Source organism: Sorex araneus, chromosome 2, assembly GCF_027595985.1.
Source record: "Sorex araneus isolate mSorAra2 chromosome 2, mSorAra2.pri, whole genome shotgun sequence".
Taxonomy (NCBI): Eukaryota; Metazoa; Chordata; class Mammalia; order Eulipotyphla; family Soricidae; genus Sorex; species Sorex araneus.
In genome coordinates this window covers 18,259,331-18,273,345 of record NC_073303.1, presented here as the reverse complement: position 1 = coordinate 18,273,345, position 14,015 = coordinate 18,259,331, and the positions used below count along the sequence as shown (strand labels likewise).

General features: G+C 54.4%; 1 protein-coding gene across 1 annotated transcript in view; it reads right to left on the bottom strand.

The window, feature by feature from the left end:
* Positions 1-334: 334 nt before the first annotated feature.
* The window catches only part of KIF13A (kinesin family member 13A), a 77,185-nt gene continuing 63,504 nt past the window's right edge, over positions 335-14,015 (bottom strand). Inside the window, exons 34-37 of the mRNA XM_055124321.1 lie at positions 13,473-13,627; positions 12,830-12,934; positions 3,679-4,461; positions 335-1,338 (exon numbers count right to left, since the gene is read on the bottom strand). Of these exons, the coding sequence (XP_054980296.1) occupies positions 1,318-1,338; positions 3,679-4,461; positions 12,830-12,934; positions 13,473-13,627 (1,064 nt within the window). The 3' untranslated portion in view covers positions 335-1,317. The remainder of the gene's footprint in view (positions 1,339-3,678; positions 4,462-12,829; positions 12,935-13,472; positions 13,628-14,015) is intronic.

Below are 14,015 nucleotides of genomic sequence, written 5' to 3'. Positions count from 1 at the left end.
CATCTGCAGAAGCGGGAGACCGGGCCCTGCTAACGCTTCCTGCACACGCGCTCCTTAATGGCTCCGCTGGGTGGAAACCATCCCAGGTGAAGACCCGGATGGGGCATCTGGATTCGGTCGTTGCCCGTGGACGCGGCAGCCCAAGCCTCTGTGGACTGCATCAACTCGTTCCAACTCCTCAGCACTCTTCCAGAATCAAGTCAGCAAAATAACACAGCAAATAACCCACACCACCACAAAACCTACCAATCCCGAACCAAACCACACACAAAGACCAAAAAAAAAAAAACAAAAAACAAAAAAAAAAAAACCCCAACAAATTCACGACCCCTGCTCCCCGCCCCCCCACCCCAAACCAACTCGGTATCTCCTGTGTCCCCTTACAGTAATACTGCTCTCTGCGCCCCACCGGCCGGCTGAGCTGAATCAGTAGGATCAAAACTGCCAGGATCTGGAGGCATTTCGAACCTGGCGTCCAGCCGGCAGGGGCTGGGCCAGGTGGAAGACCAAAGAATTTCAGTGGTGAGAGTGTTCAGTGCGTTTCTGAAGCAGGACGGCAGCAGGACGGCAGCCCATGTGGCCTGTAGCCCAGGGGAGCGTGGCGCCCGGCTTGCAGTCAGACAGACAGAAACACAGACAAGAGTGGGCGGCCAACGCGCTCCGTCGCGTGGAAGTTCTTTGGTTATCAAGAACAGCATTCTGGAACCCTTTCTGCCAAGAGCCATCTGCAACCTCCTCCACAGGCAAGAGACTCGTTTCCGGTTGCTCGTGTAGGAGACACCGTCCAAGTTTTTTTGTTTTTTTTTTTGTTCGTTTGCTTTGTTTTCCTTTAAAATACAAAGTCCAGTACCTTATGGTTTTTTTTTTTTCTCCAAGCCACTCTGCTACGCCTTTCAGTGTGCAGTCTTGTCCCCAACACACTATAGATACACATTTCATATACATCATATATTATTTATGAAATAAAACAAAACCCCGACAACAAACCGGAGCATCAACTCTAGCTTCTACAGTAAGAACTGCTTAAAACTGTACAAGAACAGAGAAGAGTCTGAAGCCGTGGAGGTCTCTCTACACAGTGGAGAGTGTAGATAAGTGCAAACAAAAATACTGCCGCTGGATGGATCCGGGGTGTTCGTCCTCTGCCTTCCTGGGGAAAGTGGAGGTCGCCGATCGGCCCCGGGTCACAAAGTGCCGCTGGTCTCCACTGGGAGGGGAAGGCGGCACCCGGGGAGGGCCTGGCTTCCCCTCGAGGTGTGAGGTCGGCTGGGCTGGTGATGGCCACCACCGCGTGGCCTGCAGTGATGCTGGCTGCTCTCACCGGGCGGTCCTGAGCCCCTGGAATGCAGAGGCCCATGAGTGACAGTGATGCTCTCCCGCCTCCCTGCCCGGTCCCCGCAGAAGGCTCTGCCCACCAGGATCCACAGACCCCAAGGGCAGGCCCACGCCCACCAGCGTTTCCACCGTTCCCAGGGGAAAACCTAGCTTCAAGGTGCAACTGCTGGGACCATTGGAAGGAAAGTTCTTTCTGGTACCATAGGGTGAGAACGAAAAGCGTAACTTCAGGGGCTGGAGCGATAGCACAGCGGGTAGGGCGTTTGCCTTGCACTTGGCCAACCCGGGTTCAATCCCCAGCATCCCATATGGTCCCCCGAGAACTGCCAGGAGTAATTCCTGAGTGCAGAGCCAGGAGTAACCCCTGAGCATTGCTGAGTGTGACCCAAGAAGCAATAAATAAATAAATAAATAAACTTCAATACTTAAAATGTTCTCAAAATCTGGGCCAGAGAGATAGTACTTGCATGCAGCTGACCCCAGGTTCAGTCCCTAGCACCCCATATTTGTCCCTGTGCACCACTGCTGGGAGTGACCCCTGACCACAGAACCAGGAGTCAGCCCTATGCACAGCTGGGTATGGCCCAATTCCCCCCTCCAAAAAAAAAAGTTTTCAAATTTATTTATTTTAGACCATACCTGGTGATCCTAAGGGGTTACTCCTGGCTCTGTGCTCAGGAATAACTCCTGGCAGTGCTCAGAGGACCATATTCTGTGTTTTTTTTTTTTTTTTTTTTTTGCTTTTTGGGTCACACCTGGCGATGCACAGGGGTTACTCCTGGCTCTGCACTCAGGAATTACCCCTGGCCCTGCTCAGGGGACCATATGGGATGCTGGGATTTGAACCCGGGTCGGACGCGTGCAAGGCAAACGCCCTACCCGCTGTGCTATCACTCCAGCCCCTGTGTGTTTTTTTTTTGTTTGTTTGTTTTTTGGGTCACACCCAGTGATGCATAGGAGTTACTCCTAGCTCGGCACTCAGGAATTACTCCTGGCAGTGCTCGGAACCATATGGGATGCTGGGAATCGAACTCGGTCGGCCGCGTGCAAGGCAAACACCCTACCCGTTGTGCTAACGCTCCAGCCCCTCAGAGGACCACATTCTTGCAGATTTCACTTTTAAGATTTTGCTGTTATTGTTGGGCCACCCCTGGCAGTCCCTAGGGGCTCCATGCTCAAGGATCACTCCTGGCAGCTCGGGCAACCATGTGCGGTGCCAGAGATTGAACCCAGGTCAGCGTGTGGAAGGCAAACACTCTATATGTGCACTATCTCTCTGGCCCCAGATATCACTGTATTTTTATATATATATAGCACAGCGGGTAGGGCATTTGCCTTGCATGTGGCCGACCTGGGTTCAATTCCTCCATCCCTCTCGGAGAGCCCAGAAGCTACCGAGAGTATCCTGCCCGCACGGCAGAGCTTGGCAAGCTACCTGTGGCGTATTCGATATGCCAAAAACAGTAACAATTCTCACAATGCAGATGTTACTGGTGCCCACTTGAGCAAATTGATGAGCAACAGAATAACAGTGATACAGTGACAGTAATATATATATATATATATATATATATATTTTTTTTTTTTTTTTGACTTATGGGGTCACATCTGGTGATGCTCAGTTTCCCTTCCCACAGCTGCCACAGGGGGGTGGGGCCAAAACCATGACCCTGAGCAGGAAGCGAAGGCTAATAATTTATACATCGTCGCTCTTTTCCTTGGGAATATCGGCCAAAAAAATCCCTTTGGCTTCTCTCGTGACAAGTAAACATTGAAATACCCCGAGGAACTTCCAAGCACACAGGTCAACTGCTCTGGGAATTTACCTGCACCCAAAGCGCACCCCCTGGGCACCCGAGAACTGTTTTCCTGCCCTTCCTCCGAGGCCTGCTTCCCGCTTCCTGCCAGCGCCCTCTGCGTTTCGACAGCGCGGATCAGGGTGTGCCTTACCAGTGCTGACGGGACGCTGGCCTGGAAGCTTCCCTCTTACTGACAGGGAAAGTGCTGCATCTGATCATCGAACAGAAGCACAGATTTGATGCCACAGGGCCGCTGGACCCTTGGGGCAGATAGGAATAGCCCGGGACTGACCCCGCGTGGTGCGAGGGCTTACCTAGCCACAAGCCCTACGCCAGTGACACAAAGCCACTGGTCCAATAGGGTTTCCCAGGTGCGTCCCGACACTCTCAGTGGACCTGCTCCCCCGGCCGCAGCCCCTTCCCCATCAGCCAACCTCTCCTCCTGGGCTATCCTGCGGTGAGGGGGCCCCACAGGGCGGGGGCACAGAGGGCCAAAGCTCCCAGGGAGCCCCGCACCCAGGGGAGTCCCGCCGTCACGTGTTACCTGGTCACTCTCGGCTGAGGGATGCACCTGGCCGGGCTCCCGGGGGCCACCTGAGGCTCTCTTACTGTCTAGTTTGTTGGGGACGGTCCTTCGACTCAAAGGCTCTCCGGCCGGAGACTCGGCCAAACCGTCGAAATCCTTCCCGTCGGACACGCCCATGAACTCCGTGAAAGAGTAGTCCTCCAGGACGGCCGTGGTCCGCTCCACGGTCACCTCCCGGGGGCAGAACTCCCTGGCCACCTGGCCGTTCTTGCTGGCGCCGGCGTCTCCGTTCGAGCAGGAGCCCGTCCTGCTGTGCGGCCCCAAGGGGGTGTCGGGGAGGCTGGGGGACGCCGGGCTCCCTTTGGCTAAGGCACTGTTTTCCTTGAGTGGCACCGGCGCGCTCGGACCCTGGACGGCCGCGCCTCCTCGGTCCGGTTCCGGCGCCTCTCGGGTGGCGGCGGCGGCGGCGGGCCCGGGCGGCTCGCTGGCGTCGGCCTCCTTGGCCTGGGCGGCCAGCTGGTCCGAGCTGTCGCCGCAGGGGCCCACCATGTCGGACAGGGTGGCGTTGGAGGCACTGTGGGAGAAGTAGCCGCTGGTAATACTGCTGGTGGTGGGGCTGCGGGACACCTCCTTCTCCGGGCCCCGGGCGCCGGGCAGCTCGCCCTTGCACGCGAACCACTCCCTGTTCTCCAGGCCCGCGTTGTACATGCTGAAGTCGGCGAACTCCACCGGGACGTAAGGCTGCGCGCCCAGCAGCTTCCTGCACACGGGGTCCAGGTCGCCGTCCTCCTCCTCCGAGTCCTACAGAGACAAGCCAGGGTCAGAGCTGGGCTTTCCACCCCCCCGGGCGCACGCTCAGCGCTGTCCCTGTCTCCCTGCCGTCCTGGGGACGCAGGTGGCTTATTCTCAGAGGGGACGGGGCTCCGGCCGCGGTCCCCGTATGCGCAGGAAAGGAGGTGGATTTTTGTCTATTTGCACGCACGGCTAATGAGAAACCCTCCCTGGCCCTGCCGGAGAGAAAGGCTGGAGCGAAGCGTGGTGGATTTTCACCGAGGCCCTTGCGGTTAGTTCTCGGCTGGACGCTTCTCCCTCGCCAATTCAGGGAGGAGGGGAGGGAGGCTTTCGGCTCGCTCTCACCACCCTCCCCTTTCGAGAGCACCCTGCGGATAACCTGCCAGAAGTTTTGAGTGACTATCTGGGGGGCAGAGGACAGTAAAACAAAGGTCTCCCTGGCACCACAACGCCAAAGGGCCAGGAACACACCCTCGGCCCGTTCTCAGCCGGGCGCTGAGTGCCTGGCGGCCTTTAAGACAGCAATCAGTCAGTCGGGCTCGGGGAAGCCAGGATAAAAGGATTTGGGCTGGAAGGAGACAAAGGCAGCTAATGAGATTGCAGCGAAAATCTCCTTTGCCAAAGAGTTTTAGAATCCTCCTACAAATGTCGGCAAACACGCAACAGAGGATGTCATCTCTATAAACCACTCCCCAGTCTCTATAAATAAATGGTGGGAAAGAACAAAATACATGGGCACTTTATGTTCAAATAAATACTTCCACCTAGGGCCGGAGAGACAGTGCAAGGGTAAGGGGCTGGCCCTGCCCCACCCCCAGCACTGGGTATGGTTCCCTGGGCACTGCCAGGAATGAGGCCTGAACAAAGTCAGGAATAGCCCCCGAGCACCACCGGACCCCAGGGTGGAATCCCAACCCCCTTCCCCACACTGAAAAATAAGCTTCTGTCTAGTCATTTCTTATTCATCTCTGAGGATGACACTGCAAATATTTCCTTTCTCTATCAAAACATAATTTATGTTTAGCAAGCGTGCATTAAATGCCTACTCTGTGCATGAAGGACCTACTGTGTGCCAGCCTTTCCCCTCAGAAGTGGGAATTCCAGTGTGGGGCAGACACAGGCCTGGTCACTGGCCTCAAGCACTTAACTGTTTTTGTGCCTGCTCTTAGAACAGTCCTGGACATTGCTTTGGTGGAGATTTTTTATTTTATTTTATTTTATTTTTTGCTTTTTGGGTCACAACCAGCGATGCTCAGGGGTTACTCCTGGCTTTGCACTCAAGAATTACTCCTGGCGGTGCTTGGGGGACCATATGGGATGCCGGGGATCGAACCCGGGTCGGCCGCATGCAAGGCAAACGCCCTACCCGCTGTGCTATCGCTCAGGCCCCTGGTGGAGATTTTTAAAATTTTTTAAAAAAAATTATAAAGTAGCTCACAATATTTGATTACATTTAATATTCAAACACCAATCCCACCACCATTACACCTCCCCACCACGTTTCCATCCCAAACCACAAGCAGAACCGAAATAAATATATTTTGTATTATTTGTTATGAAAATCTGCTGAGAATGAGAAAAAGCATCCTTAGAGGAGAGAATGTGAGGATTGTTGTATTTCACCCAGGGGCCATGAAACCCTTCTATAAGCGATCACTAACATGTTGATAAATGGCGAGCCTTCTGTGTTTTAAATATATATAGATATCTATCTATCTATCTGTAGGGGCTGGAGCGATAGCACAGCAGGTAGGGCGTTTGCCTTGCACACAGCCGACCCAGGTTTGATTCCTCTGCCCCTCTCGGAGAGCCCGGCAAGCTACCGAGAGTATCTCACCCGCACGGCAGAGCCTGGCAAGCTACCCATGGCATATTCAGTATGCCAAAAACAATAATAACAAGTCTCACAATGGAGACGTTACTGGTGCCTGCTCGAGCAAATCGATGAACAACGGGACAGCAGTGCTATAGTGCTATCTATCTGTTAAAAAGAAAAAAAAGTATACTTCCCTCTAAGATTGGCTGCCTCCTACTCTGAGCCTGTCAAGTGTGGTGCAGCAATCCTGACGCACTGTGTCCAGGAACAGATGCCCTTGTGGGTGATGCTCGGCCCGAGTGTGTGGCGAGTGGCCCTGTGTTGTGGAAGTTTTCGGTGCCAGGGATGGGTCCCTTGGGGCGGGGCAGGGTCTCACCCGCCCTCCTCCAGGGCACCCTGAGTGAAACAGCCTGGCATGGAGTTTGGTGGCATGGTTAAGGCAAGCGTCACGTTGCTCCCTTCCCGGAGAGAAGGGGGATCTTTTTCCCAATGGGACGACAACAACCGCCAAGAAAGACTTGGAACCCACAGTGTCAGCCTCAGTCATTAAGGTTTCACCTCAACAGACACGGGGGAGAATGAAGAGCAGACGCCAAGGAGATGGAAAATGGTATCTGGTAAATGAACAACATGTTTTATCTGCAGAGCACTATTTTCCTGCGTGTCACCTAAGATGTCGAATACCTAGGGGTCAGTTTAACACTCTCTTCAGTGATTCCTAGTTGTAAAAATAGATTGAACCTGAATTATTAAAAGGCATCAGGAGGCTGGAATGTTTGCCTTTTAATCAAAGACGGGCATCAAATATCAGTGATTAGGTTCCCGATATCAGCAAAACAAACTGTTGTGGCAATACCAATATCTTACCTTATCTCTTTAGTTGCATTCTTTTGGGGGGGGAGGGTGTCTCTCTGACTCAGTGCTCAGGGGTCACACCCAGAAGTGCTGGAGGACCATACAGTGCCGGGGTGGGAGGAGGATCAAATATGGGTCTCCCTCATGCAAAGCCTTTGGTCAAGCCCACTGCGCTTTCTCCAGCCCTTTTAATGCCCCCCCTTTTTTGAAAGCTTTTTGGGTCACACCTGGCGATGCTCAGGGGTTACTCCTAGCTCTGCACTCAGGAATTACCCAAACCCAAAGAGAAAAGCTAAGAGAGGAGGGACAAATACTTCCGGAAAAAAGAAACTGAAGAGAGATTAAGCCTTTCCAGCAGTTAAAGAGAGTGAGGAGGTCCCATTGCTGCCTTTCAGGAGAGAGTTCAATGGGTTTAAGTTGTGTGCTAAGGAAACGTGGTTAGACGGACCTTCCTTGCAGAAGCACTTATCTTTGTATTAATATTTTGGGGTGGGGTGGGGTGGGTGGTAGAAAGGCCAGGCCACACCATGTGGTGCTCAGGGCCTGTTCCGGGCAGTGCTGAGGACGGAACTGGGACAAACACGTTAACCCCTAGAGACTCTCTGACCCTAATCTTTGTATCTAAAAGGACGCTAAGCTAGGGAAGGGGAGACAGGACAGACGGAGGACGCTTGCCTTGCAGGTGAGCAACCCAGGTTCAATCCCCAGCACCCCATATGGTCCCCTGAGCATCACCAGGAGGAATTCCTGAGTGCAGAGCCAGGGACAACCCCTGAGAGCTGCTGGCAGTGGCGCAAAAACAAAACAAAAAAACAAAAAGGAAACGAACTAGGCATCTTCTCATTATGACCTAAGTTACTGTTTCGGTCACTTGTTATTTTTAGGTGGGGAAAACGTCCCCAGAGGTGCGAGGCTGAAACCCAAGGGCCCTGGGTATGCCCGCCTTGTGCTCCCCCCTCTACGACGCAGCATGAAAACCCCACCTGAGCACTGAGCATGGTGTCGTGTTCTTGAGGGTCTTCATCACTTGAGTTTCGTGATTTCATTTATGCAGTGGCATTTATTTATTTATTTATTTAGGCTTTTGGCGTCACACCCGACGATGTTCAGAGGTTAGTCCTGGCTCTACATTGAGGAATTACTCCTGGCAGAGCTGAAGAGGTGAGCGGGGACACCATACGGGGTTGCTGGGGACTGAACCAGGGTTGGTGAGTACAAGGCAAATGCCCTCCCCGCTGTGCTCTCGCTCTGGCCCCTGCAGTGGTATTTAGATCAAACGCCTTGATTTTGTTTAGTGGTATTCAGATCGAACACGTTAATTTTGTTTTTTCACATCTTGATTTTTTTTAAATAGGGAACTAAACCCACCGCTTAACCCAAGCAGTCTCCACAGGGCTGTCTCAGCCCCACGGAGAAGGTATCTGTCAAAAAACAATGACTTGGGACGGAGAACAATCTCAGTGGGCTGTCACTGTCACTGTCATCCCGCTGCTCATCGATTTGTTCGAGCGGGCACCAGTAATGTCTCTCATTGACAGACTTATTGCTACTGTTTTGGGCATATCCAATACGCCACGGGTAGCTTGCCAGGCTCTCTGAGAGGGGTGGAGGAATTGAACACAGGTCAGCCGCGTGAAAGGCGACCACCCTACCGCTGTGCTATCGCTCCAGCCCATCTCAGTGGGCTGAGAGCACAATTTACATGCAGAAAGCCCGGGACCCTGCCGCCATGGGGTCTCCTGAGCAGCTCTGCGAGCACAGGGCTGAGAGCAGCCCCCAAGTCCTGTCTGGTGTGACCTGACCCCTCCCCCACCAAAAGGTGGGGGGAAAGGTCTCAATATTGTTTCTCAGGAATTATATTAAACTCGTGATCAGTGTGAATTCTTGATGCATCCTGATGTCAAGAGTGGCCCCAGAATACTGGGAACCTTGGTGGAGGAAAATGGGCACTGGTGGAGGGATGAGTCAAGGGTCACTGTAGGGTTGAAATGCTGAAATGCAAACACGAAAGTTCATAAGTTTGTAACTGTGGTGATTCACAGAAAAAAAAAAAAAGAGTGGACCAAGAAAGAAAGTGAATTACGAGCAAAGAAGTCAAGGTGCCTACTTCCATTTTTAAGAGGAGAAACGGGATTGAAACTCCTCACAGAGAAGCGAGAAGCCCAGACGAAGCACGTGATGACCTTAAAAACTCCCAGGACTTCCTGGAAAGCTGGTGAGCAGAGACACATCAAATGGTGGAGCTGCCTGAGAGTTGGAGGACGCTTGGGAAGGGGATGAGGAAGGCTGACCCGAGGGACAGTCCCTCTTTCCTTCTGCAGGAGGCACTGGCGCACTCAGCGGGCAGAGAAGTAAACGGAAGAGAACCAGATTTCTAACCCAGGCAGGAAGGTGACGCCAGTGCTGAAGAGACAGCTCAGTGGGCCGCAGCGCGTGCTTTGCACGCAGGACATGGGGGTTCTATCCCTGGCACAGGCCCCCGTGCACTGCTGAGTGTGACCCCAAGCCCCCTGGGCCCACCATCCAAAGACAAAAAACCCCAAATGATGGCAATGAACCCTATGTAGTGGACACCAAGGTGTTCTGGAGCACAGACTCCGCGGCTGAGACTTCTTGGCTCAAGCTAACCTGGCTCCACCCTATCCTCTGCTCGCTACAGGCCCCGAGCGTGGCTTACGGCGAGACTCTTGAGAGGACAGGAAAGGCAGCAACTGCAAGGAAGACTGTGCTGGGCAGACAGGCTGCTCCCCCGGCCTGCCCCTGACGCCACGTTCTGCCAAAATGCAGTGACAATGCAGGGCATCCAGCTGGGCTGGGCGCCTGGTGCCACCTGGCCGGAGAGCCGGAGGGGTGAGACACAGCTGCCCAGTCTGGGGGCCCCTGCAAACCGAGTAGGGGTGTGTGCCACTAAGACCCGGAGACAGGCCCACCTGCTGCGCCTTGGACAGGATGGATGCTCTGGGCGAGAAAGGAGGGGAAAGTGAGGCAGAGGGCTGGGGGTGGGAGCAGGGGGAGGGGGAGATGGTATCTTTTCTTTCCTGTGTGACAAGAGGAACTCTCCCTCCCTCCCTTCCTTCTTTTCCTTCTCTTCCTTCCTCCCTCTTTCCTTCCTCCCTCCCTCCCTCCTTCCTTCTCTCCTTCCTTCCTTTTTCCTTTCTTCCTTCTCTCCTTCCTTCCCCTCCCTCCCTCCCTCCCTCCCTCCCTCCCTCCCTCCCTCCCTCCCTTCCTTCCTTCCTTCCTTCCTTCCTCTCTCCATCCCTCCCTCCCTCCTTCCCTTCCTTCCTTCTTGTCACACCCAACAATGATCCGGAGTCACTCCCAGCTCTGCACTCAGGAATTACTGCTGGCAGTTTTCAGGGGACCATCAGACAAACGCCCTACCTGCTGCACTATCCCTCCAGCCCCACGAGAAGCATTTTCCTATTTATTTGGGGGTGGGGGGCTTACACCTGGCAGTGTCAGAGGCTACTCCAGCCTAGAGCTCAGGGATTGCTCCTCCCAGTGGTGCTCAGGGGAGGCTGAGGTGTGGGGACTGAGCCCAGGCCGCGGGCGTGCCAGCGGAGGCTGTTTGGAAGATCAATACCCTCTGCAGGGTGGCTTCCAGACTGGCTGGGAAAGCACAAGGCCCTGCCAGGGCAGCCTCGGGCACTGTCTGCAGACCCGCCAACTGGCAGCCTCGGGGGAGGAAACTGCTGGGAGCAGTAAGATGTTCTAGAAGCATCCAGAATTCTCACTCAATTATTTACTTACTTATCATATTTATAGTTTTGTCCCACACCTGGGTCCACTCCTAGCAGTACTGGGGTGGAGGGCGGGATGCTGGGACACAGGGACAAAGCCAAGGGGTCTCCAGCCCTTCGGGCCATCTCCAGGGTCCCCAGGGAGGCAGCACGGCTGGCCCAAGAACAGAGGGTGTGTTTCTTCTTTGGGGAAGTGGGGGAAGGTGCCGGGATTCCAGCCCAGAGACTCCCACACGCCAGGAAAGTGCCCCAGACTGAGTCACATCCCCGAGACTCAGACATCGATTATGGGTGCTGAAAATAAAGTTCCCCCATGTTTAGTAATTGGTCGTCATTAGCTCTGCAGACGGGGGCTATAAGGCAGGAAGTCCAGAAGCAGGTTCTGATTTGGGAGACGGCTGCAGGCAAGGTGGGTCCTCACCACCTTTCACCCTGCTATAAGAAGGATGCTCCGGGGTCTGTTGCTAAGGGATCTTAACCTCTATTCCTTTAGAAACAGAAAGGGGAGCATCTTTTGGGGGCCACACGGGCGGTGCTCAGGGCTTACTCCTGCCAGTGCTCAGGGTTTACCCCTGACGGTGCTCAGGGGGCCATATTTAGTACCAGGGACTCAACGAGGGCCAACGGGGGGGGCAAGGCTAGCACCTCCACGCCTGGACCATCTCCCTGGACTGATGCTGCCTATCATTTTATGGACTAACATAAGGAGGCCTTATCTGACTCTGGGGGTCATATGTCACAGACTATGGGTCAGATGTTTAAAAACATAAAATAGTTTCTGGATCGGAATCCAAGGAAACAGACCGACGGCGCTGCCGCCACGCGCTCCCTCCCGACCGCAGAGCCGGACTCGGTTCCCGTTAGTTCCACAGCGTGTGCAGGGGCAGCGGCTTGGGTGTTAAACACGCGAGATGGCGCTGACCCGGCTGAGCAGGGAACAGCACTGCCCTGTGCTCTGCCCGCCACGGCAGACACTCGCAGCCCTGAATCTCCAGCGGCGCCCTCGCTCCAGGCTTCCTTTCCCGCCGGGGAGCAGGAGCCGAGCTGGATCGTCGGTGAAGGGGATCTAGAAATGGCTCCTCAGAATCTGCAATCTGAAAAGGGCACCTCGGCGTGAGGCGTTTTCTAGGGGGAGTTGCCAAGGTCCCAGGGTGAAACAGTGACACCGTCTCTGAGAGCGAGACTCACACCCCGGCAGGGCGCGGGGGGGGGGGGGGCTGGAATCTTAACTCTGCAGATGACAGCTGAAGAGTTGGTGGGCTGGAGCGATGCCAAAAAAAAAAAAAAAAAAGATGGTCACTCGTGGCCACAGAGTGACCTTAGCAAGAGCATCAGGCAATGGCGGGGAAGAAGCTGTCACACACGCCCATAGCTCGGGCCACCGTTACTTACTCCAAGTAAGTGCAACTCCTCTAGGAAGATCAACTTCAGAAGCTGGGCAATATGTACGGGCACAGTGAGAGATTCGGCATTAGTGAAAGGGATGTCCACGCTGCTGGGAGGCCTACCGGTCACTCCCGGTGCCTTCCCCTGGGTATAAGCACACTCACCCCAAGCACAAAAACAAAAACAAAAACAAAACAGCCTCGCACCAAATGGGACTGAGTGAGCACGGGACAATCGCAGGTCATCACCACACACCCATGCAGCACTTCGTCACCAATGTCACATGTTGGGCGGAGGGGCCACACCCGGCGGTGCTCAGGGGTGATTCCTGGCTCTGAACTCAGGAATTGCTCCTGGCGGTGCTCGGAGGGCCATAAGGGAGGCCGGGGATCCACCCGGATTGGCCACGTGCAAGGCAGATAAATATGCCTGCTCCGGCCCCAATCGTTTTGTTTCTTTCTTTAAAGCAGCCACAACCCAACCCAGATTTTTCATTTCCTTCAAGCCTTTCGGTGACTGTCTGTGCAAGGGCCTCAAACCCACCACCGGCCAAGAGGACAGAAACGGTTCCAGGACTTACAATCTTCTTCTCCCGTTTGCTATTGTGTTCTAGTGGCATGCTGCCGCCTGTGCTTCCCGAGGGCGCAATGCAGTCAGGGTTAGGTGCCTGCGGTGGAGGCATGCTCTGCAAAGGTTAAGACACACAGACGCATCACACACGGAAGGCCACGGCAGCCGGGACCCACGGGGAGTCCGTGCACATTAGGAAAGCAATGCGGACACCGGACTTCGCGAGGGGGTGGGGAGGACGTGCAGCCAGCAACGCGGTGGATGCAGTGAAGCTACTGATGGACAAGACTGTACACAGCCATGGCCAGGGGGGAAAAAAAAAGAACAACAACAACAACAAAATCAGAAAAGCATTAACTGGTTAACTGGTTTTATCGAATCAACACTAAAAGCCATTCACATTTCCACATTCCTAGGGAACACCTCGTTCCTACTTGAAAAGTCAAAAAGGAAATTAAAACATAAATTAAAAAAAAAAAAAGAACTCTGGGAAAGTTCGAAAGGCAAAGGAAGGGACACAGCGATAAACGCAAACAAAAATTTCTACCACGGCCCCTCGTGCTCGAGAGAGGATTCGAGAGCAGGACCCGGACGTGGGGGGCCTCCCGGCGGCGTCCGACGGCACTGACCACACACGCCTGCCCCGCGCTTACCTCCTGGCTGAGGAGAGGCCTCGCCTCCAGGGCCGTCCTCCTCTTGTGCTCCTCCTTCACAGGCATGAGGGGTTTGAAAAACTTTGGTGGCTGCGGGGAGAATGCTTTAAACGGGCTGATGGCTGAGGCATGAGGATTACTCTCCGGCGTACACCCTGGGGAGACAGAAAGGCGTGAGGGGCCGGGGCTGGGCGGACAGAGCACCTGGGGCCCCTCCGGCCAGGGGAGAAAGGCAGGGCTGAGGGCCGGGACAGAGGTGGATCGGGCGGGAGCTCCAGCTTCTGCGCCAGAGTCATCTCTCCAAGGCTGGGCTGCATGCAGGGACCCTCAGGCTTCCCTCTCTCTCTCCGCCGGGACACCTGCACGCCTGCACACCACTAAGCAGGCCAACGGCAGCGCCTGTGACTCTCTTCCTCTGATTCCTCAGAGCCCGTGTTTCCTGGACACGCATCCTGAATAGCTCGGTTTCTATTTCCCCCAGCTTGACTTGAAAGTTTACCATAGCAGATCTTGAAAAATTACCATAGCAGAGATTTTTTCTTT